A 25,095-nucleotide genomic window follows, 5' to 3' on the forward strand; every position below is an offset into this window, starting at 1 on the left:
ACCCTCGTTTGAAACTCTAACCCAAGTTGGCAACCCTAGTTTGAAACCCTGACCTTAGTTCGAAGCCTGTTTAAAACCCTGAAAAATAATGTTTCAGACTAGGGTTGGGATTTCAAAGTTGAATTTGTTAGGGTTTTAAATTCAAATTTAATGCACACACAGACACGTAGACACGCGTCGCTACATTTTGGTCACGTGTTGAAAGACGATCCCTTTCCCATCCGCGGGGAGGCAGTGTTGCTGTCTCCATTAACCGGGAGCGAGCTATCTCCCGTTTGTTGTTTAAAAATTGTCAATTGATAAACGGAACGTGTGTCCTTCTCCATCCCCGTTGCCATCTGCCCCTACGGTGCCCCTGCTTAGTCTGCCCCACGTGTCTCCCAGTCACGCACCGGGACAGAGCTCCGATAACCCCCTCTAGGAGACGCTACACACCCATTTTTTCCTGATCGCGGATGGTAATTTTAAAATAGCAAATTTTCCGCCAGGTCCGACGTATATGCAAATTCTGATAAGTTTTCGTTCATGTTTAGTTCCTCAAAATAACGATGAATAAAAATTTCTCCAGAAAAAAAGGGTCCTTGCAGCGTTCGCTGTCAACGTCTGCCGCAGTGGTTTTACGTTGCTGACAACAGTGCGCTTGCGCAGTGTCACACCGCACAACTGCACTAACCAAACATGGCGGCGGCCGTCGACAGTGTTGTGAAAGTGTAAGTTTGCCTATTTATCTTTTTTTACAACAAAAACCACGAGTCGCGATGACCTTAATTCATAGTGAATAAACAATTAGCGACCAACCTTTGGAAACCATAGACACAGGACATGCGATTTTGATTACAAAATGCGTCCCAAGAGAATAACGTTATCTTGTGTGTGCTAAGGATAGCTTGTGAGCCACGGGCAAAGAACCGAAGCACAGCGATGGATAAGGCTGTAACTCGCATACCACTCACACGACACCATCAACTTAAGATGACCACATTGTATTTTCATCTGCTTGGTCGGTAGTAGCTTGCTCGCTGATAAACCTGTCTATTGATCGTTGCTTTGTTGTGAAGAAAGTCGTGCTAACAATCAACCTATTGTTCCGACCGACGTCGCGACGCTACACTCGTGCGTTTAACGCGGAATGTGTTTATTCTCGTGATTATCGTTGACAGTAGTATTTAAAAGAAAAGAGCCGGAATCGCCATGAGTTTTCTTTCCAATATTTTGCTTACCCAATCGAACTTCATGAGAGATATGATTCAGAAACACGTGATATGGTTCTTCTTTTCTGCCAGCTGCAACAAGAGTAACGCAATATCTCCCACATTTTTATACATTGTCAGGCCTCCCCGAAACTATTTTTAATAATAATTAAAAACTCTGGTCTGTAGGTGTGAGTGAAATTGGTTGGTTTTCTGTATGTGCTCTGCTGCTCCGTCCTCGCTGGGATAGGATTTGACTTATCTGCGACCTTAACGATGGGAAAAGTTGTAAAAATTGATAAATGCTTAAACGTAACGTAGTTGTCTATCTGTGTTTGTTACAACACCTGATTATTATTTTTGGCATTTCTTTGTGCTGACAACGCAAATTATAGGCTGGGGGAGCAGTATTACCGGGATGCCATGGAACAATGTCATAGCTACAATGCCAGACTGTGTGCTGAGCGCAGCATCCTCATGCCCTTCCTGGACTCGCAGACTGGCGTGGCTCAGTCTAACTGCTACATCTGGATGGAGAAGCGACACCGAAGCGCAGGTAGAAAAGACAATTACAAACTATTTTACAGCACATTAACAGATTTCTTTTTTTAGATATAGCTGCGGCCATTTCCTTAAATATTCATACTTTAGTGTGGGGGGTTTATTGTACACGAGTCTAAAGTCAGCTGAAAGCAAATCCCGGATGCTGCTAGTTTAGATAGATGGTTGAAACTGTGTAAAAATACTTGGTAGATCATTTGCTCTCTGTTCGACATCATGCCGGTGATGTAATGCACAAATGCAAAGTTAGCTGAATGCCAACGAATGACTGAATTCTGCCCGGGTTGCTGCTAGTTTTAATAGATTCCTATAACTGGCAACAAACAACTATAATGTTCTTGACAAAAGGTTAAAATATGCACATTCAGACAAATTGTTCTTGAAGCAAATTTCAGTCGGTTGGCCACTCTGTATTATAAATGTTACACGTTATTAACATTGTTTATTATTGAATTAAATTGTCCATCTTGCGTGGTACAGGTCTCAAACGTTACTATGTATTGTCCTTCAATATGTTGTTCAGGTGTTGCTCCAGGTCAACTGTACACGTATCCAGCTCGTCGCTGGAGGAAGAAACAGCGCTCTCATCCCCCCGAAGACCCCCGATTGGCCTTCCCCCCTCTCAAAGCAGGTATCACCACCTGACATTTCCCGTTTTTCCAGGACCATGAAATGCTTTCAATAAACTGCTGCATTGCCGTTTGACCACATATGCTGACACACCTGCGCCCGTGTGCATCTAGCAGATTTGGAACTGGGCCTGAAGCGAGATGCCTTGGGAGCGGTGGATGGGAGCAGTCTGGAGGCTCTGTTGAAAGGTGACCCCCTCGACAGAAGGAGCGGTGTGGCAGACGTCCGCGGTTCTGAGGACGATCCAGCCACCATAGACCCCCCTGCTAGCTCGACGACGACGCACACATCCTCCGGACGCGTCCGCAAGGTTCGGCTTTGGTTTTTGGTAATGTATAATAATGATGTTGCGCAGGTTGGTTTCATTCATTTTGTCAGCAGTAGTACCAGGTGGTAGTGGGTTACAAAATAAAAACAGATGAACAGGTATTGAACAAACATTTGAATATCCTATGCAAGTTGCTGGGAAAGCTGGCAAATATATAAGGATAGCGTCTTGGTAAAAGGAGTTTAAACCCTGTGATGTTTTCACTGCAGAGAGTCCTTGACCATGATGACTATCTGGATGACTTAGACGATGAAGACTTTGAGGATGAGACCCCCAAGAGGAAAAGCAAGAGCAAATCCAAGGTGAGTGTTTGAAGCTTGGCAACTCTTAAAGCCAGGCCATGCATGGCAACTTCATTTGTATAGCGTCGTTAATCGAGCCGAGCAATGTATTAATTAAAATACTAAGCTTGCGTGATGTTTGCAATTTGAGCCTTTAGGCACTGTGGTGTCATTTTCAGTTTAGTGCAGGTATCAGTACAGGGCAAAATTGCTGTCCCTCGAGATGGATAAAAAAGGGTGGATTTTGTGGCTTAAAGTTATAAAGTTAAATGCTATATTAACCAGAATGCCATGTTTAGGCTAGAAACACAGAGAGCACATTATTGTCAAAATTTTTTTTTTTTCCATTTGATCATTTGACTCGTTCTTTATTTCGTGTTCCCCACTTTCATTTGTTAAGACTGCCTCTCGTGATGTATTGGGTTTTGTCCTGGTATCATTTCCATATTTAAGTGATCATTTTGGTAGTGTGACAAACACTAATCTGTAGGATGTGACATGTCCCGATTGGGTTTTTTAGGGTCGCAGTGACAAGAACAGCAAGAAGAAAAGCGAGGCAGCGGCCGCGGCTCTGGAGGAAAGAGATAAACCGTACGCCTGCGACAGTGAGTCAAAACTCTTTGTCTTTCTCATCTATGTTCATGTCATGCATGTTGGCAATGAAGCCTTCTGAATTTTCCCAATGAAAGATGACAAGCCTACTGCTGTGCATGATGTGATCTGAAAGACTTCTCCTGGAACTTGAGTTGATATTTAAAAATTGCTCGCTTGGAGGTTGTTCCCATTCCTTCTCCTTGAGAAGCTGTCTTTTTTTGGCTGTACTGTATAATCGTTGGCTTCTGTGCTAGTTCTCAACTCCGCTGTATGAGCTTGCTACTACTGGGCTAGCATCTTCCAAAATACATGTGGTGTCAATGAAGCTCAAAGAGGAATGCTTGCTGTGGGCCAATGAACAGCGCTTCTTCCTGGCTCCACCTGAGAGCCCCTTTTTTGGTGTGGTAATTCAACTATCACTATAACCCCTGTGTATTACCATGTGTGTATGTCAGTCTGTGGGAAACGCTACAAGAACCGCCCAGGCCTGAGCTACCACTATACACACTCTCACCTGGCGGAGGAGGAGGGCGAGGACCGCGAGGAGATCGAGGGACCACCCACTCCTCGCCAGCCTGAGGAGCAGAAGAGTGAGTCACTCTCAAGTATTGAGCGAGCTAAAGAAAGGAAGGGGGTTGCATGCTATGTATCATGTGTGTGCTTGAAAGAGGAAAATCATATCCTCATTTCTCTCCCCCCACTTGCGTCTATCCCCCCTCCCCCTATATTAACGCTTACATTTTGAAAAAGACTCACCCCGGTGATTACGATAGTGTAAACTGATATCCATTCATATTCATAATTTTTTATTATTTTTGTATCCATCGAATGTGTGTTAGTGTGTGTGTTTACATACTATACATACATATATGTACTGTGTGTATACAGAGATATTTATGTACATATATGCGTGCAAATCTGTAAATACTTCAGTTCACATCAGCTAGTGTACATGCTTGATTTTGTTTCTCTTCGTCACAGTCTCAGGAGGTTTGAAAGGTTGTTTGGAAACAGCTGTTTTTCTGTTTTGTTTTTTGTGCAATCACTGGAATAATTAGAATCACTTGCACAATCTAATGAGTTATTAGAAGAGAAAATATTTCAGTTCTTACAAAGATAGCAATGGTGTCAAATAGGTATTTTAACACTGTTTAATATTGTGGTTTTCTTATGCTGGTGTGAGTTTTCTGTGGCTAATTATGCTTACTTACACACTCAAAACATACACAAAACTGCTGGGTTAAAAATTGGACCGACCCATGAAATTGGGTCAATTTGACCCAACATTGGGTTATTATAAAAAAAATAATAATACTAATAATAATAATTGTTGGGTTGTTGCAATTGCCGTTGTTTCGTACAACAAAACGGGATGTTTTGGGCAAAACAACCTAAGAAGTTACTGGGTCGATCCAATTCCCAACCAAAACTAAGTTGTTTTTAACCCAGCATTTTGAAGGGTGTATATTCATTAATAACTAATTGTAATTGTCCTAAGATGAGGTGTGAATGGTTGTTTGGTATACATGTGCCCTGTGATTGGTTGGCGACCTGTCCAAAACAAAGTTATTAAAGTCAATCAAAATGAAGGAACTAAGGAAACCAAAATGGAAAAAAACGATTTGTTAACAAAATAAAAATTATTTTTAATTTTTTCCGTAATTTTGGAGATGATAATAGATTTTTTTTTGGCTGACTGCTCAGTCAGTCGCTGCATGATGGGAGGTGGTCAAGCAGTCATCTGGGAACTGTGGCCCTGTGATTTTGTGTCACGTAGAATGAGCAAGCGCTACCAGATGACGTCGCTCCAAGGGGACAAGCCTGCACGCGGTAAAGTGCGTGTAAGGCTGTCCTCATTTGAACCTCAGCCCGAAATGTGACACTGAGTAACGGTGTTTTTTATTGTCAGTCTGTCAATGTGTTTATTGAGTATTTCACGCCAGGTCAGTCTGTCTGTCAGCGTAGACAATGGACTTATTAGTACTACATCCCACGCAGCTAAATATAGATCAAAACAAACATTCGGTCCCACAGACCGAAGTGACGTCTGACATTGTTTTTATTTCACCAATCACCATTCGATGGATGTGTTTGTTGTTTTTATTTATTCCTTTTTTCCTTTATTTGGCTGCGCGTTTGCTTGTGCTGCACCAGCATGTGATGTGGGAATTATGTTTTCGACGCCGATTGCTGTCCTCATGGAGGGATGGACTGGGCCCTTGTGGATCGGCCTAAAATACTGACAGTACCTGTCGCCCACCTATGCTAAGTAATAAGTGCTCTCCTGTTTTTGCTTCGTATATGGAATACAATACAATAGGGTTTAAGTTTCAGCCAAAAAAATAAGCATTTTTCATTTATGTCCATCCAATCCATCAAATTTCACTATGACTGACAGATCATACTTGGGAAGCAAGGCAGACGTGGGCATCATCAGTCCATCAGTGAGTTCACATGCAGGCGCCGCAAAAGCAGACACGCAGCCAAATAAAGAAGAAACTTAAAATAAAAAAGAAACGCACTGGAAAGAGGTTCAATAGGGTTCTACACGACAAACAAGTTTAACTAAAATTAAAAGGTATTTTTATTATAAGTGGTATGCTTTTTCTAATTATGTTTGTGTTTATTCTCCTGTGTAGCAACTAAAAAAGGTCCCAATGGTCTAGCGCTGCCTAACGATTATTGCGACTTCTGTCTGGGAGACTCCACCTTGAACCAGAAGACCGGCCAATCAGAAGAGCTCGTGTCCTGCTCAGACTGTGGACGTTCGGGTACGGCTAGCGTCGCCCCTCCCCTCCCCCATCCCCCAACACACTGCTCATTGTGCATATAAAGATTGATGGTCATGGCTGGTTTCATAGTTGTGTCTGGTCCCTTAACCCCGCAGGCCACCCAACATGTCTGCAGTTCACGCCTGTAATGATGGCCGCAGTGAAGACCTACCGCTGGCAGTGCATCGAGTGCAAGTGCTGCAATGTTTGCGGCACGTCAGAGAATGATGTGAGCATGGGCTTCGATTTGCATAGTCGAGACCGAACGCAATAATTAAAAATTTTACAAGGGACAAGAGGAAATCAAAGCTCAGCGGGACATCGCTCTGACAGTTATCTGCATAGCAGTGGAAGGAAATGCCATGTTTACGTAGGATGAAACTAGCGGCAGCAAATGCAATGAAAACATTAAGGGCCCAAAATTGATCCCTGTGGAACACCATATGACAGTGGGGTAGAACGGGACTCAAAGCAACCGAGGCTAGCACAAAAGGTCCTACCAGCCAGATAAGATCAATGACTCTAGAGCACTTCCAGTAATGCCAACCTGGTGCTGCAAACAAGCAATCAGAATATTGTGGTCCACCGTTTCGAACGCTAGGTCCACCAAAACTAGACGCACATAATCTCCAGTGTCAATAAAAAACAACGAAAACACAGCCTTTAAAGAGCATCAATAGATTTACTCACCCTGCCCCAGCATATCTGCTTCTCTCTAGAAAAAGGCAGGATTTTGTTCTAGTGGGAAGTCATGAGTTCTAAGTCACCCTTTGATTTTATTTAGAAAAAGGAGTCAAAGTTGTGAAAGAGCTTGACATTTTATTTTATTTTTTTGCAGGACCAGCTGCTGTTCTGTGACGACTGTGACCGAGGCTACCACATGTACTGCCTCAGTCCCCCCATGACGGAACCGCCTGAGGGTAAAACGACACTCAACGCTAACGTAAATGTTCGAATTTGATAGCAAGTGTCTGTCGTCGGTGATTCCCACCGCAGTGAGAAATCATCCAGTGTGCTTTAGGAAATGGATCTCTTCATCCGTGAATCAATCCACATTGTTCTTTTATTTATTAATACAGTTCAGCCCTGCCGTGTATTGCAAAAATATTTAAAAAATTTATGTCCCCTGAAAAGGGGGCGTGTTATTGCCTGGAACAAGCAAGCAGACAAACTTTTAATACAAACATTTAAAAACAGTTCTTTTATGTCTCCAGGAGTTCAATTGTTCAGTTGCAAGTTGAAGCAAAAAAGAACGCGCAATCATGAGCATGAGTTACATTTGGTTAGATTATTCAGCACAAACGCTGAAGATCATCAAAAGCATTCTCAATAATTGCTCAATAAATCTGTTGGCGAACACAACATCCCATTTGTGTTTTTGCAGGGAGCTGGAGCTGCCACTTGTGCCTGGCTCTGCTCAAGGATAAAGCCTCCATCTACCAGCAGAACCAGAGCGCCTGCTCTGAGTGACAACGCCAGTTAGGTGGGCTCACCCCCTCTGTCACATGACCACCGATTGAGCATTGAGCAAAGCGACACGTCAGAACGCCCACTTCTGTGGCGCTCAACCGGCTCACTCTTGTTCCAGCTGGACGGGGACAGGGAGGGGGGGCGTCATGACTCCAAAACAGACCTCAGATCAGTTCAAGTGTGGCTCATAGTGAAGCACCGACCTGCCAGCGTAGCTGTCTTAATACATTCATCTGTACACAGCTGTCTTGGACTGCTGCTACAAATCAGACACAGACGACAGAGCGGGCATGTGGTAACCATAGCAACCACTGTCTCCATGGGAACTCCCGGGAGCAAACGGACTCTCATCACAGCAAATATCTGCATCTGCACTGTGTCGTGTTTTGCTGTGTTTTCCGACAAATTATCTATTTTACAAAACACAACACAAACAGTATGTTGTTGAAGAATTATATTATCATTATTATTATTGTTCTGGTTACTAGTGGACTTTAGTAGGGACACCTGTCTGTGTACTTCATCGGGTCTTTTGGAGCATTTTTCCATTGAAAGATTGTCACCAAGGCCACGCGGCTCGTTATGTTGCCGGATGGAGCTGAAATAATATTCTGTTGATTGGGCTCAGAAGGAGAACCATTACGTTATGGTTGACTATCATTTTTCCATTAGTATTTATCCACCAAATGGTGCCCACAAGGCTACAAGGTTGCTTATCACTTTCCCATATCATTGCTTGGTGTTAGTTCACTATGAAGCTACCACAGCCACATTTCAGACATGTAGAGACCTCGCACAGTGACATTGTCAGCAACAACCCAGTGAATGCATTCGCCTAATTATTTTGTCTTTTTAAAATGCATGTATATATGTGTGTGTGTGTGTGTGTATATATATATATATATATATATATATATATATATATATATATATACACACACATATATACAGGATATTCCATCTGTATTGGGAGAATTTTCTAGTAGTTTTGTAAACTATGTGGTGTACATTTCCACATATACAGCTTCTTAAACATTCAATGTACTGTGTTGCCTTGTTTGTATTTCTGTTATGACTGTGACATTAGGATTCATTTGACTCCTTGAATATGTCAGACCTCCATTCTGCGTATTTGTAAAATGATGTACTTTGTTGTACTATTTTTTTATTTTTTACATTTGTTCAGCGTCAGCGCCGACTAGCCTGACTTAAATAAAAATTGTGTACTTACTTGTGAAATTCCAATTTGTTTTTGCTCAGCTACCCGTAGTGTCTGACTGTATCCTCAAACAGCACAGTTCTGCCTGTTAAAAAAAAGCCATATTAAGACTGATTGATTTTGATTTATTTGGACATCTCAGTCTCGCCCACTTCCTGAGGATCGTACAGCGCTCCTTGGTTGCTTAGGCTGAATCAGCAACAAGTAAAAGCCCCAATTCAGCTAAGAGTTGGTTTCATTTGCAAGTCCAATACTGGACTTTTTAAAAACTCCCAAAACACTATGCGCCATTCCATCTTGCAACTAAAATCACTGTTTTCACATAATGCAGCATTTTAATTAACAACACAGCCAAGTGCACCCGCCTGGCACAGACATCCAGAAACAAAACAAGTTTTTTCTTTTTCCAAGCACAAAGTCTGCTTGTGAACATAACCAACACACCGATCGCTAGCACATGATCACTCAGTCATTTACAACCACCACACATCAAAGGCATGATAAAACTGCATAAAAAAATGTAAACAAGAAGCAACTACCGTTTTTTTCCATGTATAATGCGCCCCCATGTATAATACGCACCCTAAAAATGGCATGTTGATGCTGGAAAAAAGCCTGTACCCATGTATAATACACACCCAAATCTTTACTCCTACTTAAGTCGGTTAACGTAAAATTATTTCAGAAAAAAGATCTTTGGGAACAACCGGATGTTATTCTGCCGGTCAGTATCACTGCGCATGCGCTAGCAAACTCGATAGCGAAGAAATGTTTCGGATTTGTGGAGGGTACATTGTGACAGCAAACAAGCAGATGATCGAGCAAGCGTCTGATACAAGAGCATTGTGTTCGTATGGAGCGTGTTTGAAGTGAACAGCAGAGAAGAAAGCGCTTCTGTAATGGCTGCCTCCGTATCATATCCTGATAAAAAAAATTTTTTAATTAAATTAAAAAAAAGTTTTTTTTTGTACCCATGTATAATGCGCACCCCAGATTTTAGGACAATAAATTAGTTAAATTTTGCGCATTATACATGAAAAAAAACGGTACATACCATGTAATCTCCCATAAAGTTGGCAGTCGTGAAATAATGACATTTTTCTCACATTACAAAGTACAGTAAGTCGAATACAAACTGAATTATTATCTACCATCTGTGGCCGAGGTTCAGATGTAGCGTTACAAAACCATGTAAAATAATTGTTTATCAAAAGGGAGCTCTTTAGGCATGAGGCGTGAAATTCATTCCAGTGAGGGGAAAAAAAGCGTGTTTGTGTCCCCCAGTCTACAGCCTCTCGAAGCTGATGGAGCAGAAGAGGAAGATGGCGTAGAGCAGCATAAGCCAGAGGCCCAGCTTGCGGTCCAACTTCCAGCGGTTTAGATGGATGCACAGGACCTCAAGCAGGGACAAAGAACCATTCATAAAACTTCTAAATCGAAGAAGTCGATGATTAATCGAACAAATTTGAGTCAAATGTGCTTACAGTGAGTATAACTGAGGCCAAGAGCAGGATAACGGAGTAGACCAGGCCCTTGCTGTTGATTGTTACCTAAGAAACAAAAGTATTGGGTCACTTAGAGGCGTGATGTCCAACCACTCTTGTTGAATTAACAAACGATGCATGTCCTCAGACTTGAGTCCATATAGACCTTCAAATGTGAGCCTGCGTTATGCTCATGTTTTTGGCTCCCACTTCTCAAAAATGTCAATATCAAGATTATTTATGCAGCAGTAGTCTATTTTCGAACATGCCCTAGTTAACATGAACGCATTTCTGCTTTCTTGACTTTCTTTTCTGCAGTGAGAATGCTGAAGACTAATCACATCTCATGAAGCTCAATTAGCGGAATATAATGTTCAAACTTACCACTGTGCCATGGCTGACAATGAGTGTACTCAGTGCCCAGGGGAAACCCAAGCCCAGCAGCACATCAAAGATATTACTTCCAATGGAGTTGGACACGGCCATGTCGCCCAAGCCTGCGAGAAAACGTGCAATGGAAGTAACATGATTAGCGCCTCTATCTCATCTTGAGTTTGCAGAGACTAGTTAGTGAAATGTACGTTTAAACCTTCTCGAAATCCAAACTCATAGTGGCGGTGTATTAAAATGGAACAAAGCCTGCACCTCGTCGGGCAACGATGAGGCTGGCCATGCAGTCAGGTACGCTGGTGCCGGCTGCCAGGAAGGTAATACCCATGATGACGTCTGGAATTCCGAGTGTGTAGCTGATGATGGTTACCTGGACAGAGAGGGAAATACAATTGAGCCAACAAGAACTGGAAAGGGCAAACTCCATTTCACTGACGTGGACGTTTATCCTCGCCAACCGTGATCCAACCGTATACTGCCGCGACCGCCAACATATATATTTTCGTCAGCTATGTGAAATTCAATCTTGAACATAACTGCACTGACAAACACATGCCAGTAGATGTCAGCACTGAATTACATTGGATTTGCAATCAGCTCATCTTTAGAGTTGAAGTCAAAGATTCGAGTGTGAACGCCAGCTCGTCACATCGATTATGAGGGAATGAAACGCCAAAGAACGGAAAAAACGGAGAAACAAACTATTTTTCCCTGACTGGCAATGTGAGCAATTCTGCTTTGAAAACAGCCGCATAAGGATAAAAATTGAGTTAGCCTGCTGTCCTTCTCATCGACTCAGTTGTCCATCGTTGCCTATGAGTGTGTTTCGTACCATCCAGACCATGAGGTAGGAGAAGAGGGCGATCCAGAGGGTGGAAGCAAGGAAGGTGAGCAGGTACCAGCGTTCCCACTGTGGAAGGTTGCAGTCGGGCACCGTGCAGTGAAGCAAGAGGCTCAGCGGCCAGGAGAGCAGCCACTTAACACGCACACACGGCCCATCTGACAATATAATCACACCAACGCACGCCACACACACACAAACTCAGAAGCGTAATTACAGATTCAACCATTTACATCACAGATGATATGATCGGAGTCAACAAACAGTCACCATCAAGTGCTCACCTGGTATGATGAAGGGTTTGAAGGGTTCACTCTCTTCCTCCTCCCCCTCTTGCTCTTCCTCCTCCTCCTCCTCCTCCTCTTTGACTTGAGCAGCGCCTGCGACCGCTTCACCGCTGTCCTTTCCCTCTCCCCTCCCCACGTCTAAATGCTGACATTCCGCCTCGGAAACTGACCCGTTCTCTCTCCCCCGTGACCCGCCGGCACCGCAACCGTCGTCCGCTGAGGCGTTGCCGTCTTTGGCCCCGACCTGAGCTCGGATCAGTCTCTGCCTCTGTGGGAAGGATGCCGAATTAAACCAAAGTACGACTCTGCAGAGTTGGGGGGGGGTTAGTTAATGTTGGAGTAAAGTACTAGCTGGCGACGTGAGCGGATAGACAAGCAGAGATGAGCCACATGCACGCGTCATCACATGCAGGGAAATGGTGAGGATCCATGCAAGGAAGAACACAATCAAGCCATTCGGCAGTTGCTGTTGTGCTTTGATTTGTGAGTGCTGTTGCTGAGGACAACTCTAATCCAGTCACAATGAGCGATTTTTCAAAATGAGGCTTGAAGCTGTTTAATGCCACTTCAAGTCCACCGTCAGACTTAACATGAAGCAAAGAATTACACAAAACCACACAACGTTGCCTGTCTAATACACTTATACACTCATTAGTAAAAAGGTTGGGGGCCGCTGTAGCGCGGCACTACTGTTAGAAAAATGTATATACAAGTTATCATGCGTTCTCTGAACAATGCTTCACCACAATACTACTGCAATGCATGCTTGCTGCTTGGCCTTGCTGTTCTTATGTTTTACCACAGAAGAGGCGAGAGGTTACAGCTGGGTCAGGCAGCTGACAACTCAGTAAAGAAGACATCTACTGAAACAATTCCGAGAAACCATATGCCTCACCACTGCACTGCAACCTCACACTCTCAATGAAGCGTCTAGCGAATACCACGTTTCCTGCCTTGATTGAAGAGAGTGGTTGTCACCGCAGCCTCACGCTCTTGATGGAGCGTTAAGCAAATATCTTGTTTCCTGCTTAAGTGGTAGCTGAACGCTAGGTGCCTCTTCCTATATTGCCATAGAAGTATACCACCTTGCGGTTTTCTTGTTTACGAAGCAAAGCCCACACGCTTTCCCCTTTTCCCCTTAGGAGTTTTTGTTTCACAAGGTGGGTAGGGCAAGTCCAAATAAAAAGAGCAGGAGTGCAAACAGATATTTAGTGTAGTGAGATGGTTGTAAGCTACCTGTACTGCACTCCTTGCAAGCATAAGACTCAATATTCTGTCTCACTCGTGGTTTGTCTGCTGATACATTTCTCTAAACAGTTATTCAGTCAGCGAATTAAACCTGACAACTACTTTGCCTGGCGGAAGCACCTGTGATCAGGCTCATGTCAGTCACAGGGGAGAAGCGTCGTGAGTTTGTCAAGAGCCATCTCTTTCCTGACAATCCCCTTTCCCTTAAATATGGTAATTCAACATTAAAACACCTGCGGCTTACAGTCCGGTGCGGCTTATATGTAGATATTTATTATAGTGTTATTTATTGTATTTGTTTATTATTTATTCAGCACTCATTATTTATTTATTATTTATTGTTTGTGCCTTCTTGGTTTTATTTTGTGTCGTCTACTTGTATGTCTATCGTGTACTATGTCTCGTCACCGTGGGATAGAGGAAACGGGATTTCGGTTTCTTTGTGTGTCTTGACATATGAAGGGATTGACACTAAAGCAGACTTTGACTTTGACTATATGAACAAAATAAGATTTTCCCTTCATTTTAGCTGGTGCGGCTCATAGTCCGAAAATTACGGTATTTAAAAATACTGATACGTATATTCTAGGGGTGTAACGATACATCGATACACATCGATTAATCGATATAATGCTCTACGATTTATTGGCATCGATGCTAAAGGTAAACATCGATTTATATCGCCGTGTTTGACCTCGGACATTAGACGCGACTTTATTTTGAAATCCAGTTCATTGTTGCTTGCTTCCTCTTTCCGGGAGCAGGGAGCAGTGCGCGGCGTTGCTGCACGTGAAAGGGAATTCGACAACTAGTACGCGGCTCCTGGGCTGGTGCTATGGCTAGTGTCCAAAAAGACGAGGAAATTTGCTCCCCTTTAGGCTTCAAGTCATTCGTTTGGAAGCACTTTGGATTCCAAAGAAAAGATGGCTCAACGGACAAGACACGTGCAGTTTGTAAATCCTGCCATGCGGTGATCAAATATTCAGGGAGCACAAATCTCGCCGCACATTTAAAGAAAAAACACGACATCAAAGTTCAGTGTTAAAGTAAGCAATTTGTATACTACAATACTCTTGTAATTTCCTAAATAAAGAGTTTGCAGTACCTTGTTGATTTTGCGTATGAATTGTTGTAAATCAGGATATTGTTCTATATTTTTTATTAAAAAAAAAAAAAAAAATCGATCGTAGAGCACTATATCGCGATATATCGTGAATGAATCGCAGCAGGCTTTAAGATATCGGCAAATATCGTATCGTAGTTCTTTATATCGATATTATATCGTATCGTGACAAAACCCGCGATTTACACCCCTAGTATATTCTTTACACTCTGCAAAAATGACTACTATTACTGCATCTTAATATGTCACTCACACTAGTTGTAAAACTTGTTTCCGACCCCAGTCATGATGTACAAATAATTTCTTTCTTTACATTCGATTTAATTATGCTATTACTATGTTTTATGAAGTATGCTACAATATTATAGAGAGCTATTTCTGAATGATAGTATCAAGAAAAAAAAATACAGAAATGCATCTGTTTTTTGTTCATGAAGGCTCCTGATCCTGGGGCATAGGCAGCCCAGGTGGCGCACGCCATTTCCACACCATTTCTGGTCTACGTGACGCTTAGTCAATATGAATTGTATTTTGCAACAAACTTTTGATAGGGGGAAAAAAAAATCATACCATATGTCGATGAATTATGAATAATTAAACCCATATCACTTGGCCGAGGCCGATGGTCACGATCTGTTTCAAATGGTTCACAAGCACACTTAGAGCCTGAGAGCAGGGAATTGGTAAAAGGGCGTGAGCCATGCGGTGTACCTCGTTGATGAGCGTGCGCCCCGCCATGCGCAGGCGGGTGTAGGGGGGGAAATGCGCGGTGATGAGAAGGCGGAGGCTTGCCTCTGAGAAGGTGAGCTGGTGCGGATGCAGGTTGAGCTGCTCATCCACCCTCACCACCCCCGAGTCCTGACCAACCACAGCACACGAGTCTGATCAAGGTGTGGGCAAAGAGCAGAGGAAGGAAATCATTTAAAAAGGCAGACACGTGTGCTGCTTGCACATATGATTGTATCTTAAAATGTTGGCCGTTATTCAAATCGCCAAGTGCTCCATTTTTAATGGTTTATCACATGAGCGGGAAAGTAGCTACACGGTAGCGTACATTTCCAGAGAAAAGAAACAGATGTACCCGATTTAAGCGGCACAATGTCTGCATCACAGTCGCCGGTATTCCCCACCGCCGTTGCCCGTCGCAGACCGCTCAAACACGGCTGACCTGCCTGGTTGCAAAATCGCTCAACGAGGCTGCACAGACAGCTATTGAACCTAGACACCAGACACACACGCATGCGCACGCACACACACACTTCAGAAAGCATGGCAGTTTCAGATTGACAAGGAAATAAAGGAGATTAGACTCACTTCATAATGACTATATACATTGCATACATGGAGATCAGTATTATGGTCTCCCACCTGCATAAAGACACACATTTAGAAATACTCAAATTACAGTACCGGGTGGATGTATACTAATTTTCTCCTGTCCTACCACTGGACTTTTTCGTCGTAGATCACCTGTAAGTTCACAATTAAACACAAAGGTAAAAGGTCAATGACACCGCAGAGTGAATTTACATATCAGAATCATATTGTCTAGAATGGATAAGTACGCTGTTGAGACGAGAAAATTGCTTGAGGTTTCTGAGCGGGGTTTCTCACCGCAATGAGCACAATGATGGACACGATGTAGAAGGCAGCATCGCGAAACAACGGCCACCAGCTCAGAGAGATTGGCTGAAGAGAGAACATCCAAATATCTGACATTTATTTCTCAGCTCCAGCAAATGTGACCATTTTGTGTCTCTAAGACCTGTCCTGCAAAGATGCCACAGAGACCAATGATGACCAGGATGTTAAAGACTGCCGAACCCACGATTGTTCCAACACCAACATCTCCTTTTGTGATAAACACTCCTGAAAATAGGTTGAAAATGATTGTATCAGTATTTATCAACTCAAAGTAGCATGATGTGAATAATGTTTTTTTTTTGCAATCAGTCATACTATTGTCCGCCTAGCAGCAGCAGCAGCAGCTCGACAATGCTATATCAAGTCATTTTTCCAACCAGTGCTACAGAACCAGAGGTCACAACTTATCATCCCCCAGAGTGAAAAATCGGTCATGTTTTCAACAAACAACTTTGGTCTCTTTGACAACAAGGAAAATTGTTATCTTAAAAAGGGTTCTCTTGTGTGAAGCATTAGTGATCTGGTATTTATTCCCACCACTAACAGGACCATTATTTTTATTTTTACTGCATGAATTGAATCAGACCGGTTCCAGGCACCAACAACAAAGCAAGAAACAAGCATGACACTTGACTCCAATTCCGTAAAATCTTCTATCAAGTAGTGCCTAAAAGCAATGTTTGTCTCCGACTGCATTTTTATTCTTTTTGTTGTTGTTGCTTTTACTACGTGATCTCTTTTTGAAACCACACTGTTTGTCTTCTTACCAGCTCATATCTTTATATCTTTTTTCTCAGCCTGTATTTCACTCTGTAATATACCGTAATTTTCGGACTATAAGTCGCATTTTTTTCATAGGGGGGGACTTATAGTCCAAAAATTACGGTAATTGGTTTCTCGTGCTTCCTCTGGGTTTTGTTTTTTTACAGTTCCAATCAGGTCAAGATGCTGATAACTGCTGGCAATTTGCCGATGCAGCGTGATTGTGTTGACTCCAGAGTAGAGTAAGTAATGGATGAAATGAGTTTGGTACTGACCAATCAAAGATGTGAAGAGTTCAGGGGCAGAGCTCCCGGCGGCCATGAAGGTTGCCCCGGCCACATCCTGGCTGAGTTGCAGGTTCTAGGAGGTTCATCAAAGGTGAAATGTTTTGATGTTTTTTTCTTTTCAAAATGAGGGGGAACAATGTTCATTTCCATTTGGAAATCCATCACAATGAAAAGGCCCTCACACCTCTGAGACTTTTTCCAGTGATGGCACGAAATAAACATCACACACAATGGCTAGTGCGTGAAACATGTAGATCGCCTGAAAAGACCAGATTGATTTTGAAAAAATCATGAAGAGATTTTTCCATTTTTCCTCCTAGCTCTGTGTTGACTTACACAGAGCACGTGGAGGACGACAGCTCCCTGTCTCCGCTGCTCCAGAGTAAAAATGTCTTCTGGAAACTCACTGATGGCTGCGCAAGAAATGACAACAAAAAACAGTCGACTATTAACCGAAGCATGAATAATTCACTTCGTCAGGTTTTCAACATCAGACAGAAAATCGGTTGAACCCTTTTTTTGAGGCAACTATCTATTTCCTTTTGTGCTTTTTTTTTTTTTTTTTGCTAGACACTTTTAAAACATTACAACTGTACAAAGAGGGATTGACATAAGCCTCTTTGCTGGAACCTTCACTCAGTGTATGACGAAGACGCTTAACTTGCTTCCCAAATTAGTTTTCTCTTTCTTGTGACTCTCCACCATGAGTTCTGCCATGTCTTCGACATATCTCAATTACGTTATTCACTCCAAAGAGACGCAAACGTGAACTTCTCCTTGAGTATCATTACTAAAAAGGTCAGACAGTGAACTCAAGCTGACAAAGGACGTTGGACAAAGGAGCCATTATCACCACCCACTGTTTGAAGGAGACTTTGAGAGAGGAAATATCCGATGTTGATTATTTTTTAACTAAATAATACGCATAATTTAATCATGTCTGTTCTAAGACGTTTGCTCACTTAAAAAGTGGGTTACTTTAAACAAAAGGAGCTGAGTTGTTTTACACATTTTGATGAACAAACAGCTGGAATTCAGAACTTTTAGCTGATATTCATGTTTTGATCGAAAACCCGAATGTGTTTAGTACAACAAAAACAAAGGAATTGACCTTGGCGCTCCAATACTTTAGGAGGGGACTGGATATTCTCTTCGTTCACTTAAAAGCTCCTCTGACCACCTGCCTCAAAGTTGGCCGACTACCGGAGAACATTTTTAAGTGATGAGATGGAGAGCTATTGATGAATGGGTTCACTAATCAGCAGGTCATTACAGCAGGTCAGCAGCTTTGATTCTAACTAGCGACGCATCCTTTAGTTTCTTAGCAACCAGAACCCTCAAAGGCTACATACAGTTTGTGAGCATCAACGTTTCAATGTGCAGTTTAGACCTGCCATTGTTGTGATACTCAGCAGCAATTTGTGGTGGGCACATCATGATTTCACAAGACAAAGTGCACACAGATTGTTTGTGCATGACCACTAAATCAGCCTTTCAATGCAATAAATTATTTTTTTCCCAACTTTTCAAGTCTGTTCAATTGGATTTTTAAGTACAGTTAAATTGTATTTCAATTCGTACAATTACATTTGCATTTGATCTTTAGGAAGTAAAAAAACAAACCTTTACTGCATATGGTTCCTATTTAATTTATATGCAATACATTTTAATTGAATCATTATTTTCTTTTCCTGAATTTAATCACTGTATCAATGTTCCCACTGTGCATAATGTTACAGTGGCTCATGACAATACTTTTTTTTTTTTTAGTGAAACCCTTGCATCATTTTTAAGAACACTGGTTAGGTCGACTATATTTTAATGTTGATCATTATGGCGGTGCTAATATGAGAGCAACGTTTGTTTTTGTTTTTTTGGGGAGGTGGTACTAAGTTGGTGTAAAACGTTTTGAGAACCGCCACATCATTTTATGTGGCCCGCAAAGACAAATTGTGCATCAAATTCGTGTGTTATTACTAGAATTGCTAATTGTCTTCACTTTTAATATATATTTTTTTCAATATTTGACCAGTTTTTACTCATCTGATTTGAAAACGAGTTGTTTGTCAGTTTGTTTTGTAGCTTTTACTGTATAATATGAGGTGCTCATACATTTATTTGGGTTAACAGTCATAATGGCTCTCCGAAAGAAGCAATAAAAATAAAAATGATAAAAATGAGTTTGACACCCCTGCTCTAACGCAAAGAATGTCTTACCAGATTTGGAGAATGAGTCTGAGGATTGATTGTTGTCATCTTTCTGGATGATGACCTCTTTTTTGGATAAGAAGATTTCAACATCTCCAGAGTTTCTACGATAGTCTGCAAAGAGGGTAAGCTAGATCGTAAAATCACAACACTGCGAGTTTTTTTAGTGATCAAAATGTTGATTGCTAAAGGCATGCATTAATTAAAAAAATATTGTTTTCGCTTTCTAAATTATTCATATGTTTGAATCAGAAAAAAGAAATGTTCAGCTGCAATTGCAAGCACCTGTAACTGCTACATCATTAGGATGCAACACCCAGACAGCTGCGAGCAGACCGAGTCCACTGACGCAGAGCCGGGGGACAAGCAGTTTCTGTCTCGGTCTCCTCGGCGCCTTCATCCCGCCGCCGACACCACTCGCCGGCCTCTCCGTTCAGAACATGTCGCCGTTCGTTCACGCGTTTCGTGGCCGCTCCCCTGCGCGCAGCAATAAGTCAAAAACGCAGCCTGCTGCTATAAATCAAAGGATACGATCGTCTTTCTTGGTTCCCCTTCGACGGATAGGGAGTCCAGTCAAGAGGCTCAGCCCGTCAGCAGCATCTCAGCATCCAACCCAGATGGAAGGAGTCCGTGTCAAACCGCCCAGTCGAAGCATCAACCAGCGCATCCATGAAAACGTCGAGTAGTCCTCATATCCTCACGTCTCGTGTCACAACGTCTGATTGCACGCGGATGCTGGATAAAGGAAAAGGGAGAGGAGGCGTTTTCGTGGAGCGATGGCACACTGCGCCACCAGAGGGCGCCTTTGCAGCGTTATAGTGCTATGGGAGTCAATGACTACATCCTCTTTCAATTCGCATTCTACAATTTAAGTTGATAATATTTTATTGATAATATTTTTAATACTTCAAAGAAGAAGAAACACTTCACCAATGTGCCACTTTAGTAACAAAGAATTGTGACCATATTGTCAATACTCCTACACAAGGCATCACATACTGAGGCAATGTAACAGGTTTTCAACTTGAAGTCTGACTGAAATTAGATCACTTGACTTTCAGACAAAACATGCCGGTATTTTTCAACCACTAAAAGAACTGAAAACACGGTATTCACCAAGAAATGACAACAAAAAGAATTGCTTGGCTCAGACAGGAGGCAAGGCTCCATAGTGTAAATGAAAGTAGGGTTGTAACATCAGGCGCACTATCCTCCATAGGTGGTGGACCGGAAGAAAATCGAAATATTGTGCATAACTTCCTGCAGCCAGAATAACCAAAATAGCAATTATGGCCATACAGATGATAAACACCTTCTGGGTGGAAGATTCCTTGGCCTGTGTGCACCTAGAAGGAGAAGGGAACAATTGCACTACAGGTGAATTGAATCGTCAATAGAATACGTAACATGATCTAGCAATCTCACCAGTTTGTTTGTTGCAAGTTGGTGGGAGGTCTGGTAGTTTCATTTGCGTCTGTTTCCTCCTGTCCACAAAACAAAAGTGAGCGCCTACGTTACTTTCATAAAGTTAAATCAAATAGTTTGTAAGTGTGCTCTGGTTATTTATGTGAAAATGGCTTCATACTTGACTTGTATCCGTGGAGGGTACCATCATTTCACTTGGAGTGGCTAAAAGCTTGAGTTCCTCTGCCAAAGACATTTCCGCAAAATGCGATTCCTTTTTTTTCTCCATCAAACCACTGAGAACAGTTCTGGAAACCAGTGACGACATCAATTCAAAAAGTGTACAAGGAAGACATAGTTCAACTGTTTCTTGAAAACGGAGTATAGTGGTTCCGTGAGATACGATCTTCATTTGCTCCGCGAATACACGCGTAACTCAAAACCGTCGTATCTTATACAATCCTTCCAAAAGAAAAGAATAGAAATGCCACAATCTATTCCTACTTCACAAAACATTAAAGACAATGAGCATAGCACATTGTAATATTGTACTGTAAAAACATACACAAAAAAGTCCAGAATTAAACAGTTACCATGTGTTTTTGCTTTAATTCAATGCTGCTCCTTCTGCAGTGCATGCCTTAAACGCCTGGGGGCAGTATAATACAAACATTGCTATACACTGAGAGCGTCACAACGGCTCTTAACTCCAAAAACCTGTAGGCGGGGTCACTCATATCTCATGGCACCATTGTAGTATTTGGGGATTTACTTACAGCAAGGCCTCGTCCTCTCTGTCCTCCAAGTGATTCCTCAACTCCTGGTTTGCCAGCCTGAGATCCTCCAAAACACAAAAACAACTAACCTTTAAGCATTACCACATTCCTCTGGTCACAAGGAAACGCAGATGTGTTGTCTTATAAAAATGTGTCTGGAAAAACCTGTGGTTTTGTATTGGTAGTACTTTTCCGATGTTTTTTATGGCTAATACGCAGCATCTGCACAATATCACAAGTTTAACAAAACAAAATTTGACACAGGCTGTAAAGTACCTACACTTGTGTAGGCCTGTCACAACAATTACATTATCGACTCATTACTCGATGGGAAAAAATGGACATGATGATGTTTTCTGACTTACTAGGTGGTCATTTAATAGTGTGTTTGTTTACATGTCATCAATATTTATTTGCGCTGCTTCGTTTCCAGGCATTCACATGTGCGCGTACACCCGGGAGGTGGAGGGGCTTTCGAAACCCGCTTAAACGGTTCAGTTACATTTTGGTTTGCATAGGTCCTATTGGTTCACAGTCACACGCAACTTTTTTTTTTTTTACATTTATTAATGAGGCGAGACCAGCATACCGAGTCTGTATGTCTCCATACAAGATTTGTGGTGAGATTAGAGCTCCCTTGAAATTGTGATACATACTGGAAAAGAAAATATTGTGAAAGGCCTACCTCACACGTGTTATTATTAATTTATCCAACATGTCAATGACGTGTTAAGAAACGGTCAGTTTTTCTGAAACTAAGGCAAATACATCGAGATGACATACAAGTCAAACCATCCTTACCTTGATGACATTGGAATACTCCTCAACGGTTTCCTCTACGTGCTGTAGTTGCAACTTGCTCTACCAAAGAACAAAGACACATGGTCTATTATGATGCCAACTCTCAATACGATTGTGCGTGCAAAGACGACGAAACAAGGTACGCATTTAAATAAAACCTATACCTGTTGAATGACCTCATCCCTTTGCTGCAGTTCTATCTGAGCCTCTTCTGTTCTTAACTGACACACCCAGAAGAAATAATTGAGAAAGCCTCCCTCAAATGCTCAAAAGATGTAAGAAATTAGATTGAGCTAAAGTTTACTTCATTGTTTTTCAGGGCAACACTGAACTTGCTCAAGCTCATCTTGTCCTGTTCTCTTTCCTTCTGGAGCCTCTGAACCTGGTAAATCATGAAATGTAGTAAATAAATAGTGTTGCACTGGGTTTCTGTTGCTTACTGATTATGGCAAGTTGCCTTTTACAGCACACAGTGATGAAAACAGAGAATTGTTGTCAAACCTCTGCAATCAGTTTTGCATTTTGTTCCTTCATCTCACTGCATTCCTTCTCCTGCAGACATGTAAAAAAGAAAGAGTCATTCAAATATGCAGAATTCAAAGGAAAATTTAATAACTCTGCAGGTAGGGATTTGCAAACGCTCCATAGGCAGAAACAGCACACAGTTATGCACGTCGTAACCTACCAGTACTTGTAGCTTAATTTCAGTGGACTGCTTTACATCGAGGTCTCCCCCCAGTGGTAACCTGCAGGGCTGTGCTTCCACGTGCTGGATCATCTGTTGCGTCCTCCAAATATTGAGCAGGACAAAAATAATAATGCAACCAATTTGTGATCAAATAAAGAGTGTTCATTGTGAAACCTATTGACTGGAAAATGCCAAACTGCTAGAAGTAAAACCACAATAATATGATTTAGTTTATCTAGCTAGCACTAGCGACTATATTAAAAGTGAGGGATTTAAACGTGAAAAGTACGCAATTTACCAATACTTAACCAAACTGTCACAAAATTCATTTCTTTCAAGTCAAATGCTAAAATATTCTGTACAACAAACACTTACCACACTTTTCTTCCTTTTTTTCCCCAGATTTGATGGTTAGCCACGCCAGAGTGTGATGGATTCTTTTAGGGTTCGACAATAAAGTACCAGTTGGGTTATAAAAGAAAAATGCCACTCAAGCCCCCGTGACGCAAAATCAACAAATTGCGAATGCCTTTGCCCACTTGTAAATATACATTTTAACCAATTTTACTCACAAAATTGCATAATATAAAATACTGCAGCCAAAGATGGTCACATGAAATCATCTGGACGCTATTTATTTCAGCGTGGCCATAACCATAACATAAACAGTAATCATTATTAACACACGTATCCAGTCAAATATTTCAGTGCGTATAGATAGAGTATTCCTGTTTGGGAAACAATGTTTTACTGAGGGAACCTTTTAAGAGTCCAGCCTTTACAAAAGTCATTCAGTGATGTCTTTGCTCAGGTGTTATTATCGTATAGGTGCAAGTGATCCCGTCACCTGAAAGTGTATCCCATCTCCAGGTAGAGGTGACGGGATAAGTGGGCAGAGCCAACAAAGGTACCAGCAACTGCCAAAAGTGTGACGCAAGTTGCCCAGCAGTCCGAGGTTGTAGGGGCGGCGAGACGAGAACCACTCTCTTGTGGTTTGTCCCCGGAAAAGCAGGAAGAGGTGGAAGAAGAAGAAGGCAGAGACCAACAGGAAGCCCACGACGCATGTGTCGGCAATGAAGGCGAAAGCAAAGGCACGCGCCGAGACCTGACCTGGTGGGAAAGAGGGACATTACCATGACTATGATTCAGGATTGCGCCCACCCTACACCCGCTGAAACCACCTCAACTTTAATATTCCCTTATGTCTCTAAATGGCCCAAGCATCACATAAAAAATAAATACACTCAAGGTCACTCATAAGTCAAAGTACCACATTATAAATGAATTACCTGACATCAGCATAATCCAGGGTATCAGCAGCAGCAGGACGCTGTGCAGAGTCATGCCTTCTTTCAGAATGACGATGAAGACCTCAGCGTTCATTAGCGTGGCGTACAGCAACCCCGACCACATGAACAGCAAGCAGCTCAGGAAGTAACGGTAGTTGCGGAAGCCCACGCATTGCCCAAAGAACACGCAGTGGTGGTCCCGCCGCAGCACGCACACCTTGCAGTCGTAGCAGTGGGAACTGCGTGGAGGAGTGTGCGTCTCACATGCGTAACAGAACCTGATTTTGTAAAAATACAAGGATCATTCTTAAAGGTCACAACATAGATGACAGTGTTGAGACAATTCACAGTAGCGATGGAACCAAATCAGTAAACAACCTAGTTTTGGGCAACAGAAACACAACAGCAGCAATAACAATGTCAGAACTGTCAGGTCCGTTTAATTTCAATGACCTGAATATACGTTAAAAACAACAACAAAACCTGCTCACCTCCATCCCTGTCCCACACTATCCTCTCCGAGGAACACGCCTTTGATGCTGGGGCTGGTTCGGACAAATAGCAAGGCGTTCCAACAAATGTTGCAAAACATAAAGTATTGGGCCAGCAGGTGCACGGATTTCCACCGCGAGGACCACTCCGTCCTCTTCTGGTCAGCCTGCAGTGGAGCCTCAACCACCACCAAGTAGCTCACCTCCCCGGTAATGGAGAAAACCAAGAAGGTGTTTAAGATCACAGGAAGATAGTGGCACGTCTTCTCCACCTTGCGAAACACGATGGCTGCATAGCTCGTCATGTCCCCTGTTCCTGCTAGTCCAA

General features: G+C 42.3%; 4 protein-coding genes across 8 annotated transcripts; 1 reads left to right on the forward strand and 3 right to left on the reverse strand.

The window, feature by feature from the left end:
* The first annotated feature begins 614 nt into the window (after positions 1–614).
* On the forward strand, positions 615–9,055 carry dpf2l (D4, zinc and double PHD fingers family 2, like). Of its 2 annotated transcripts, none has more exons than XM_061276573.1 (11): positions 615–710; positions 1,586–1,746; positions 2,275–2,382; positions 2,495–2,691; positions 2,919–3,011; positions 3,511–3,595; positions 4,040–4,174; positions 6,224–6,355; positions 6,472–6,584; positions 7,194–7,275; positions 7,740–9,055. In XM_061276573.1, exons 1-11 carry the CDS (start codon positions 679–681, stop codon positions 7,823–7,825), a joined length of 1,224 nt encoding a protein of 407 aa, XP_061132557.1. In that variant the 5' UTR covers positions 615–678; the 3' UTR covers positions 7,826–9,055. The 2 variants fall into 2 exon arrangements, with proteins under 2 accessions (XP_061132557.1, XP_061132566.1); XM_061276582.1 differs by having other exon boundaries at positions 2,498–2,691.
* Positions 9,056–9,359: 304 nt separating this feature from the next.
* LOC133152683 (sodium/potassium/calcium exchanger 3-like) lies at positions 9,360–19,973 on the reverse strand. Of its 2 annotated transcripts, none has more exons than XM_061276510.1 (17): positions 19,604–19,973; positions 19,328–19,432; positions 17,447–17,523; positions 17,295–17,369; positions 17,099–17,183; positions 16,183–16,286; positions 16,032–16,106; positions 15,862–15,887; positions 15,732–15,785; positions 15,499–15,635; positions 15,129–15,298; positions 12,044–12,314; positions 11,751–11,917; positions 11,174–11,288; positions 10,913–11,025; positions 10,529–10,594; positions 9,360–10,440 (listed from the first exon to the last, which is right to left on the reverse strand). In XM_061276510.1, the coding sequence occupies exons 1-17, from the start codon at positions 19,716–19,718 to the stop codon at positions 10,330–10,332; spliced, it is 1,866 nt and encodes a 621-aa protein (XP_061132494.1). In that variant the 5' UTR covers positions 19,719–19,973; the 3' UTR covers positions 9,360–10,329. The 2 variants fall into 2 exon arrangements, with proteins under 2 accessions (XP_061132494.1, XP_061132504.1); XM_061276520.1 differs by having other exon boundaries at positions 15,210–15,298; positions 19,604–19,971.
* On the reverse strand, positions 19,916–23,496 carry LOC133152741 (uncharacterized). Of its 3 annotated transcripts, XM_061276612.1 has the most exons (9): positions 23,363–23,496; positions 22,985–23,087; positions 22,801–22,851; positions 22,300–22,359; positions 21,499–21,563; positions 20,904–21,030; positions 20,744–20,802; positions 20,631–20,664; positions 19,916–20,053 (listed from the first exon to the last, which is right to left on the reverse strand). In XM_061276612.1, exons 2-9 carry the CDS (start codon positions 23,075–23,077, stop codon positions 19,973–19,975), a joined length of 570 nt encoding a protein of 189 aa, XP_061132596.1. In that variant the 5' UTR covers positions 23,078–23,087; positions 23,363–23,496; the 3' UTR covers positions 19,916–19,972. The 3 variants fall into 3 exon arrangements, with proteins under 3 accessions (XP_061132596.1, XP_061132607.1, XP_061132587.1); XM_061276623.1 differs by lacking the exon at positions 20,631–20,664 and having other exon boundaries at positions 19,919–20,053; XM_061276603.1 differs by lacking the exon at positions 19,916–20,053 and having other exon boundaries at positions 20,259–20,664.
* A 110-nt stretch (positions 23,497–23,606) lies between these two features.
* Positions 23,607–25,072, reverse strand: zdhhc24 (zinc finger DHHC-type containing 24). Its single transcript, XM_061276591.1, has 3 exons — positions 24,768–25,072; positions 24,277–24,554; positions 23,607–24,097 (listed from the first exon to the last, which is right to left on the reverse strand). The coding sequence occupies exons 1-3, from the start codon at positions 25,070–25,072 to the stop codon at positions 23,805–23,807; spliced, it is 876 nt and encodes a 291-aa protein (XP_061132575.1). The 3' UTR covers positions 23,607–23,804.
* Between the last annotated feature and the right edge of the window lie 23 nt (positions 25,073–25,095).

The sequence above is a fragment of the Syngnathus typhle genome, linkage group LG1, assembly GCF_033458585.1.
Source record: "Syngnathus typhle isolate RoL2023-S1 ecotype Sweden linkage group LG1, RoL_Styp_1.0, whole genome shotgun sequence".
In the NCBI taxonomy this organism is placed as follows: Eukaryota; Metazoa; Chordata; class Actinopteri; order Syngnathiformes; family Syngnathidae; genus Syngnathus; species Syngnathus typhle.

Coding starts and splice junctions, on each gene's coding strand:
- dpf2l (XM_061276573.1), top strand. CDS start 679: ATGGCGGCGGCCGTCGACAGTGTTGTGAAAGT. Junction 4,175..6,223: donor CCAGCCTGAGGAGCAGAAGA/GTGAGTCACTCT, acceptor TCTCCTGTGTAG/CAACTAAAAAAGGTCCCAAT. Junction 6,356..6,471: donor CTCAGACTGTGGACGTTCGG/GTACGGCTAGCG, acceptor TTAACCCCGCAG/GCCACCCAACATGTCTGCAG.
- LOC133152683 (XM_061276510.1), bottom strand. CDS start 19,718: ATGAAGGCGCCGAGGAGACCGAGACAGAAACTGCTTGTCCCCCGGCTC. Junction 16,287..17,098: donor ACTCTTCACATCTTTGATTG/GTCAGTACCAAA, acceptor ACCTATTTTCAG/GAGTGTTTATCACAAAAGGA. Junction 11,026..11,173: donor CCTCATCGTTGCCCGACGAG/GTGCAGGCTTTG, acceptor GTTTTCTCGCAG/GCTTGGGCGACATGGCCGTG.
- LOC133152741 (XM_061276603.1), bottom strand. CDS start 23,077: ATGATCCAGCACGTGGAAGCACAGCCCTGCAGGTTACCACTGGGGGGA. Junction 22,360..22,800: donor ATGCAAAACTGATTGCAGAG/GTTTGACAACAA, acceptor GTTCTTTGGTAG/AGCAAGTTGCAACTACAGCA. Junction 20,803..20,903: donor CCTCCACGGATACAAGTCAA/GTATGAAGCCAT, acceptor TTTTGTGGACAG/GAGGAAACAGACGCAAATGA.
- zdhhc24 (XM_061276591.1), bottom strand. CDS start 25,072: ATGACGAGCTATGCAGCCATCGTGTTTCGCAAGGTGGAGAAGACGTGC. Junction 24,555..24,767: donor AGTGTGGGACAGGGATGGAG/GTGAGCAGGTTT, acceptor TTACAAAATCAG/GTTCTGTTACGCATGTGAGA. Junction 24,098..24,276: donor CTGGATTATGCTGATGTCAG/GTAATTCATTTA, acceptor CTTTCCCACCAG/GTCAGGTCTCGGCGCGTGCC.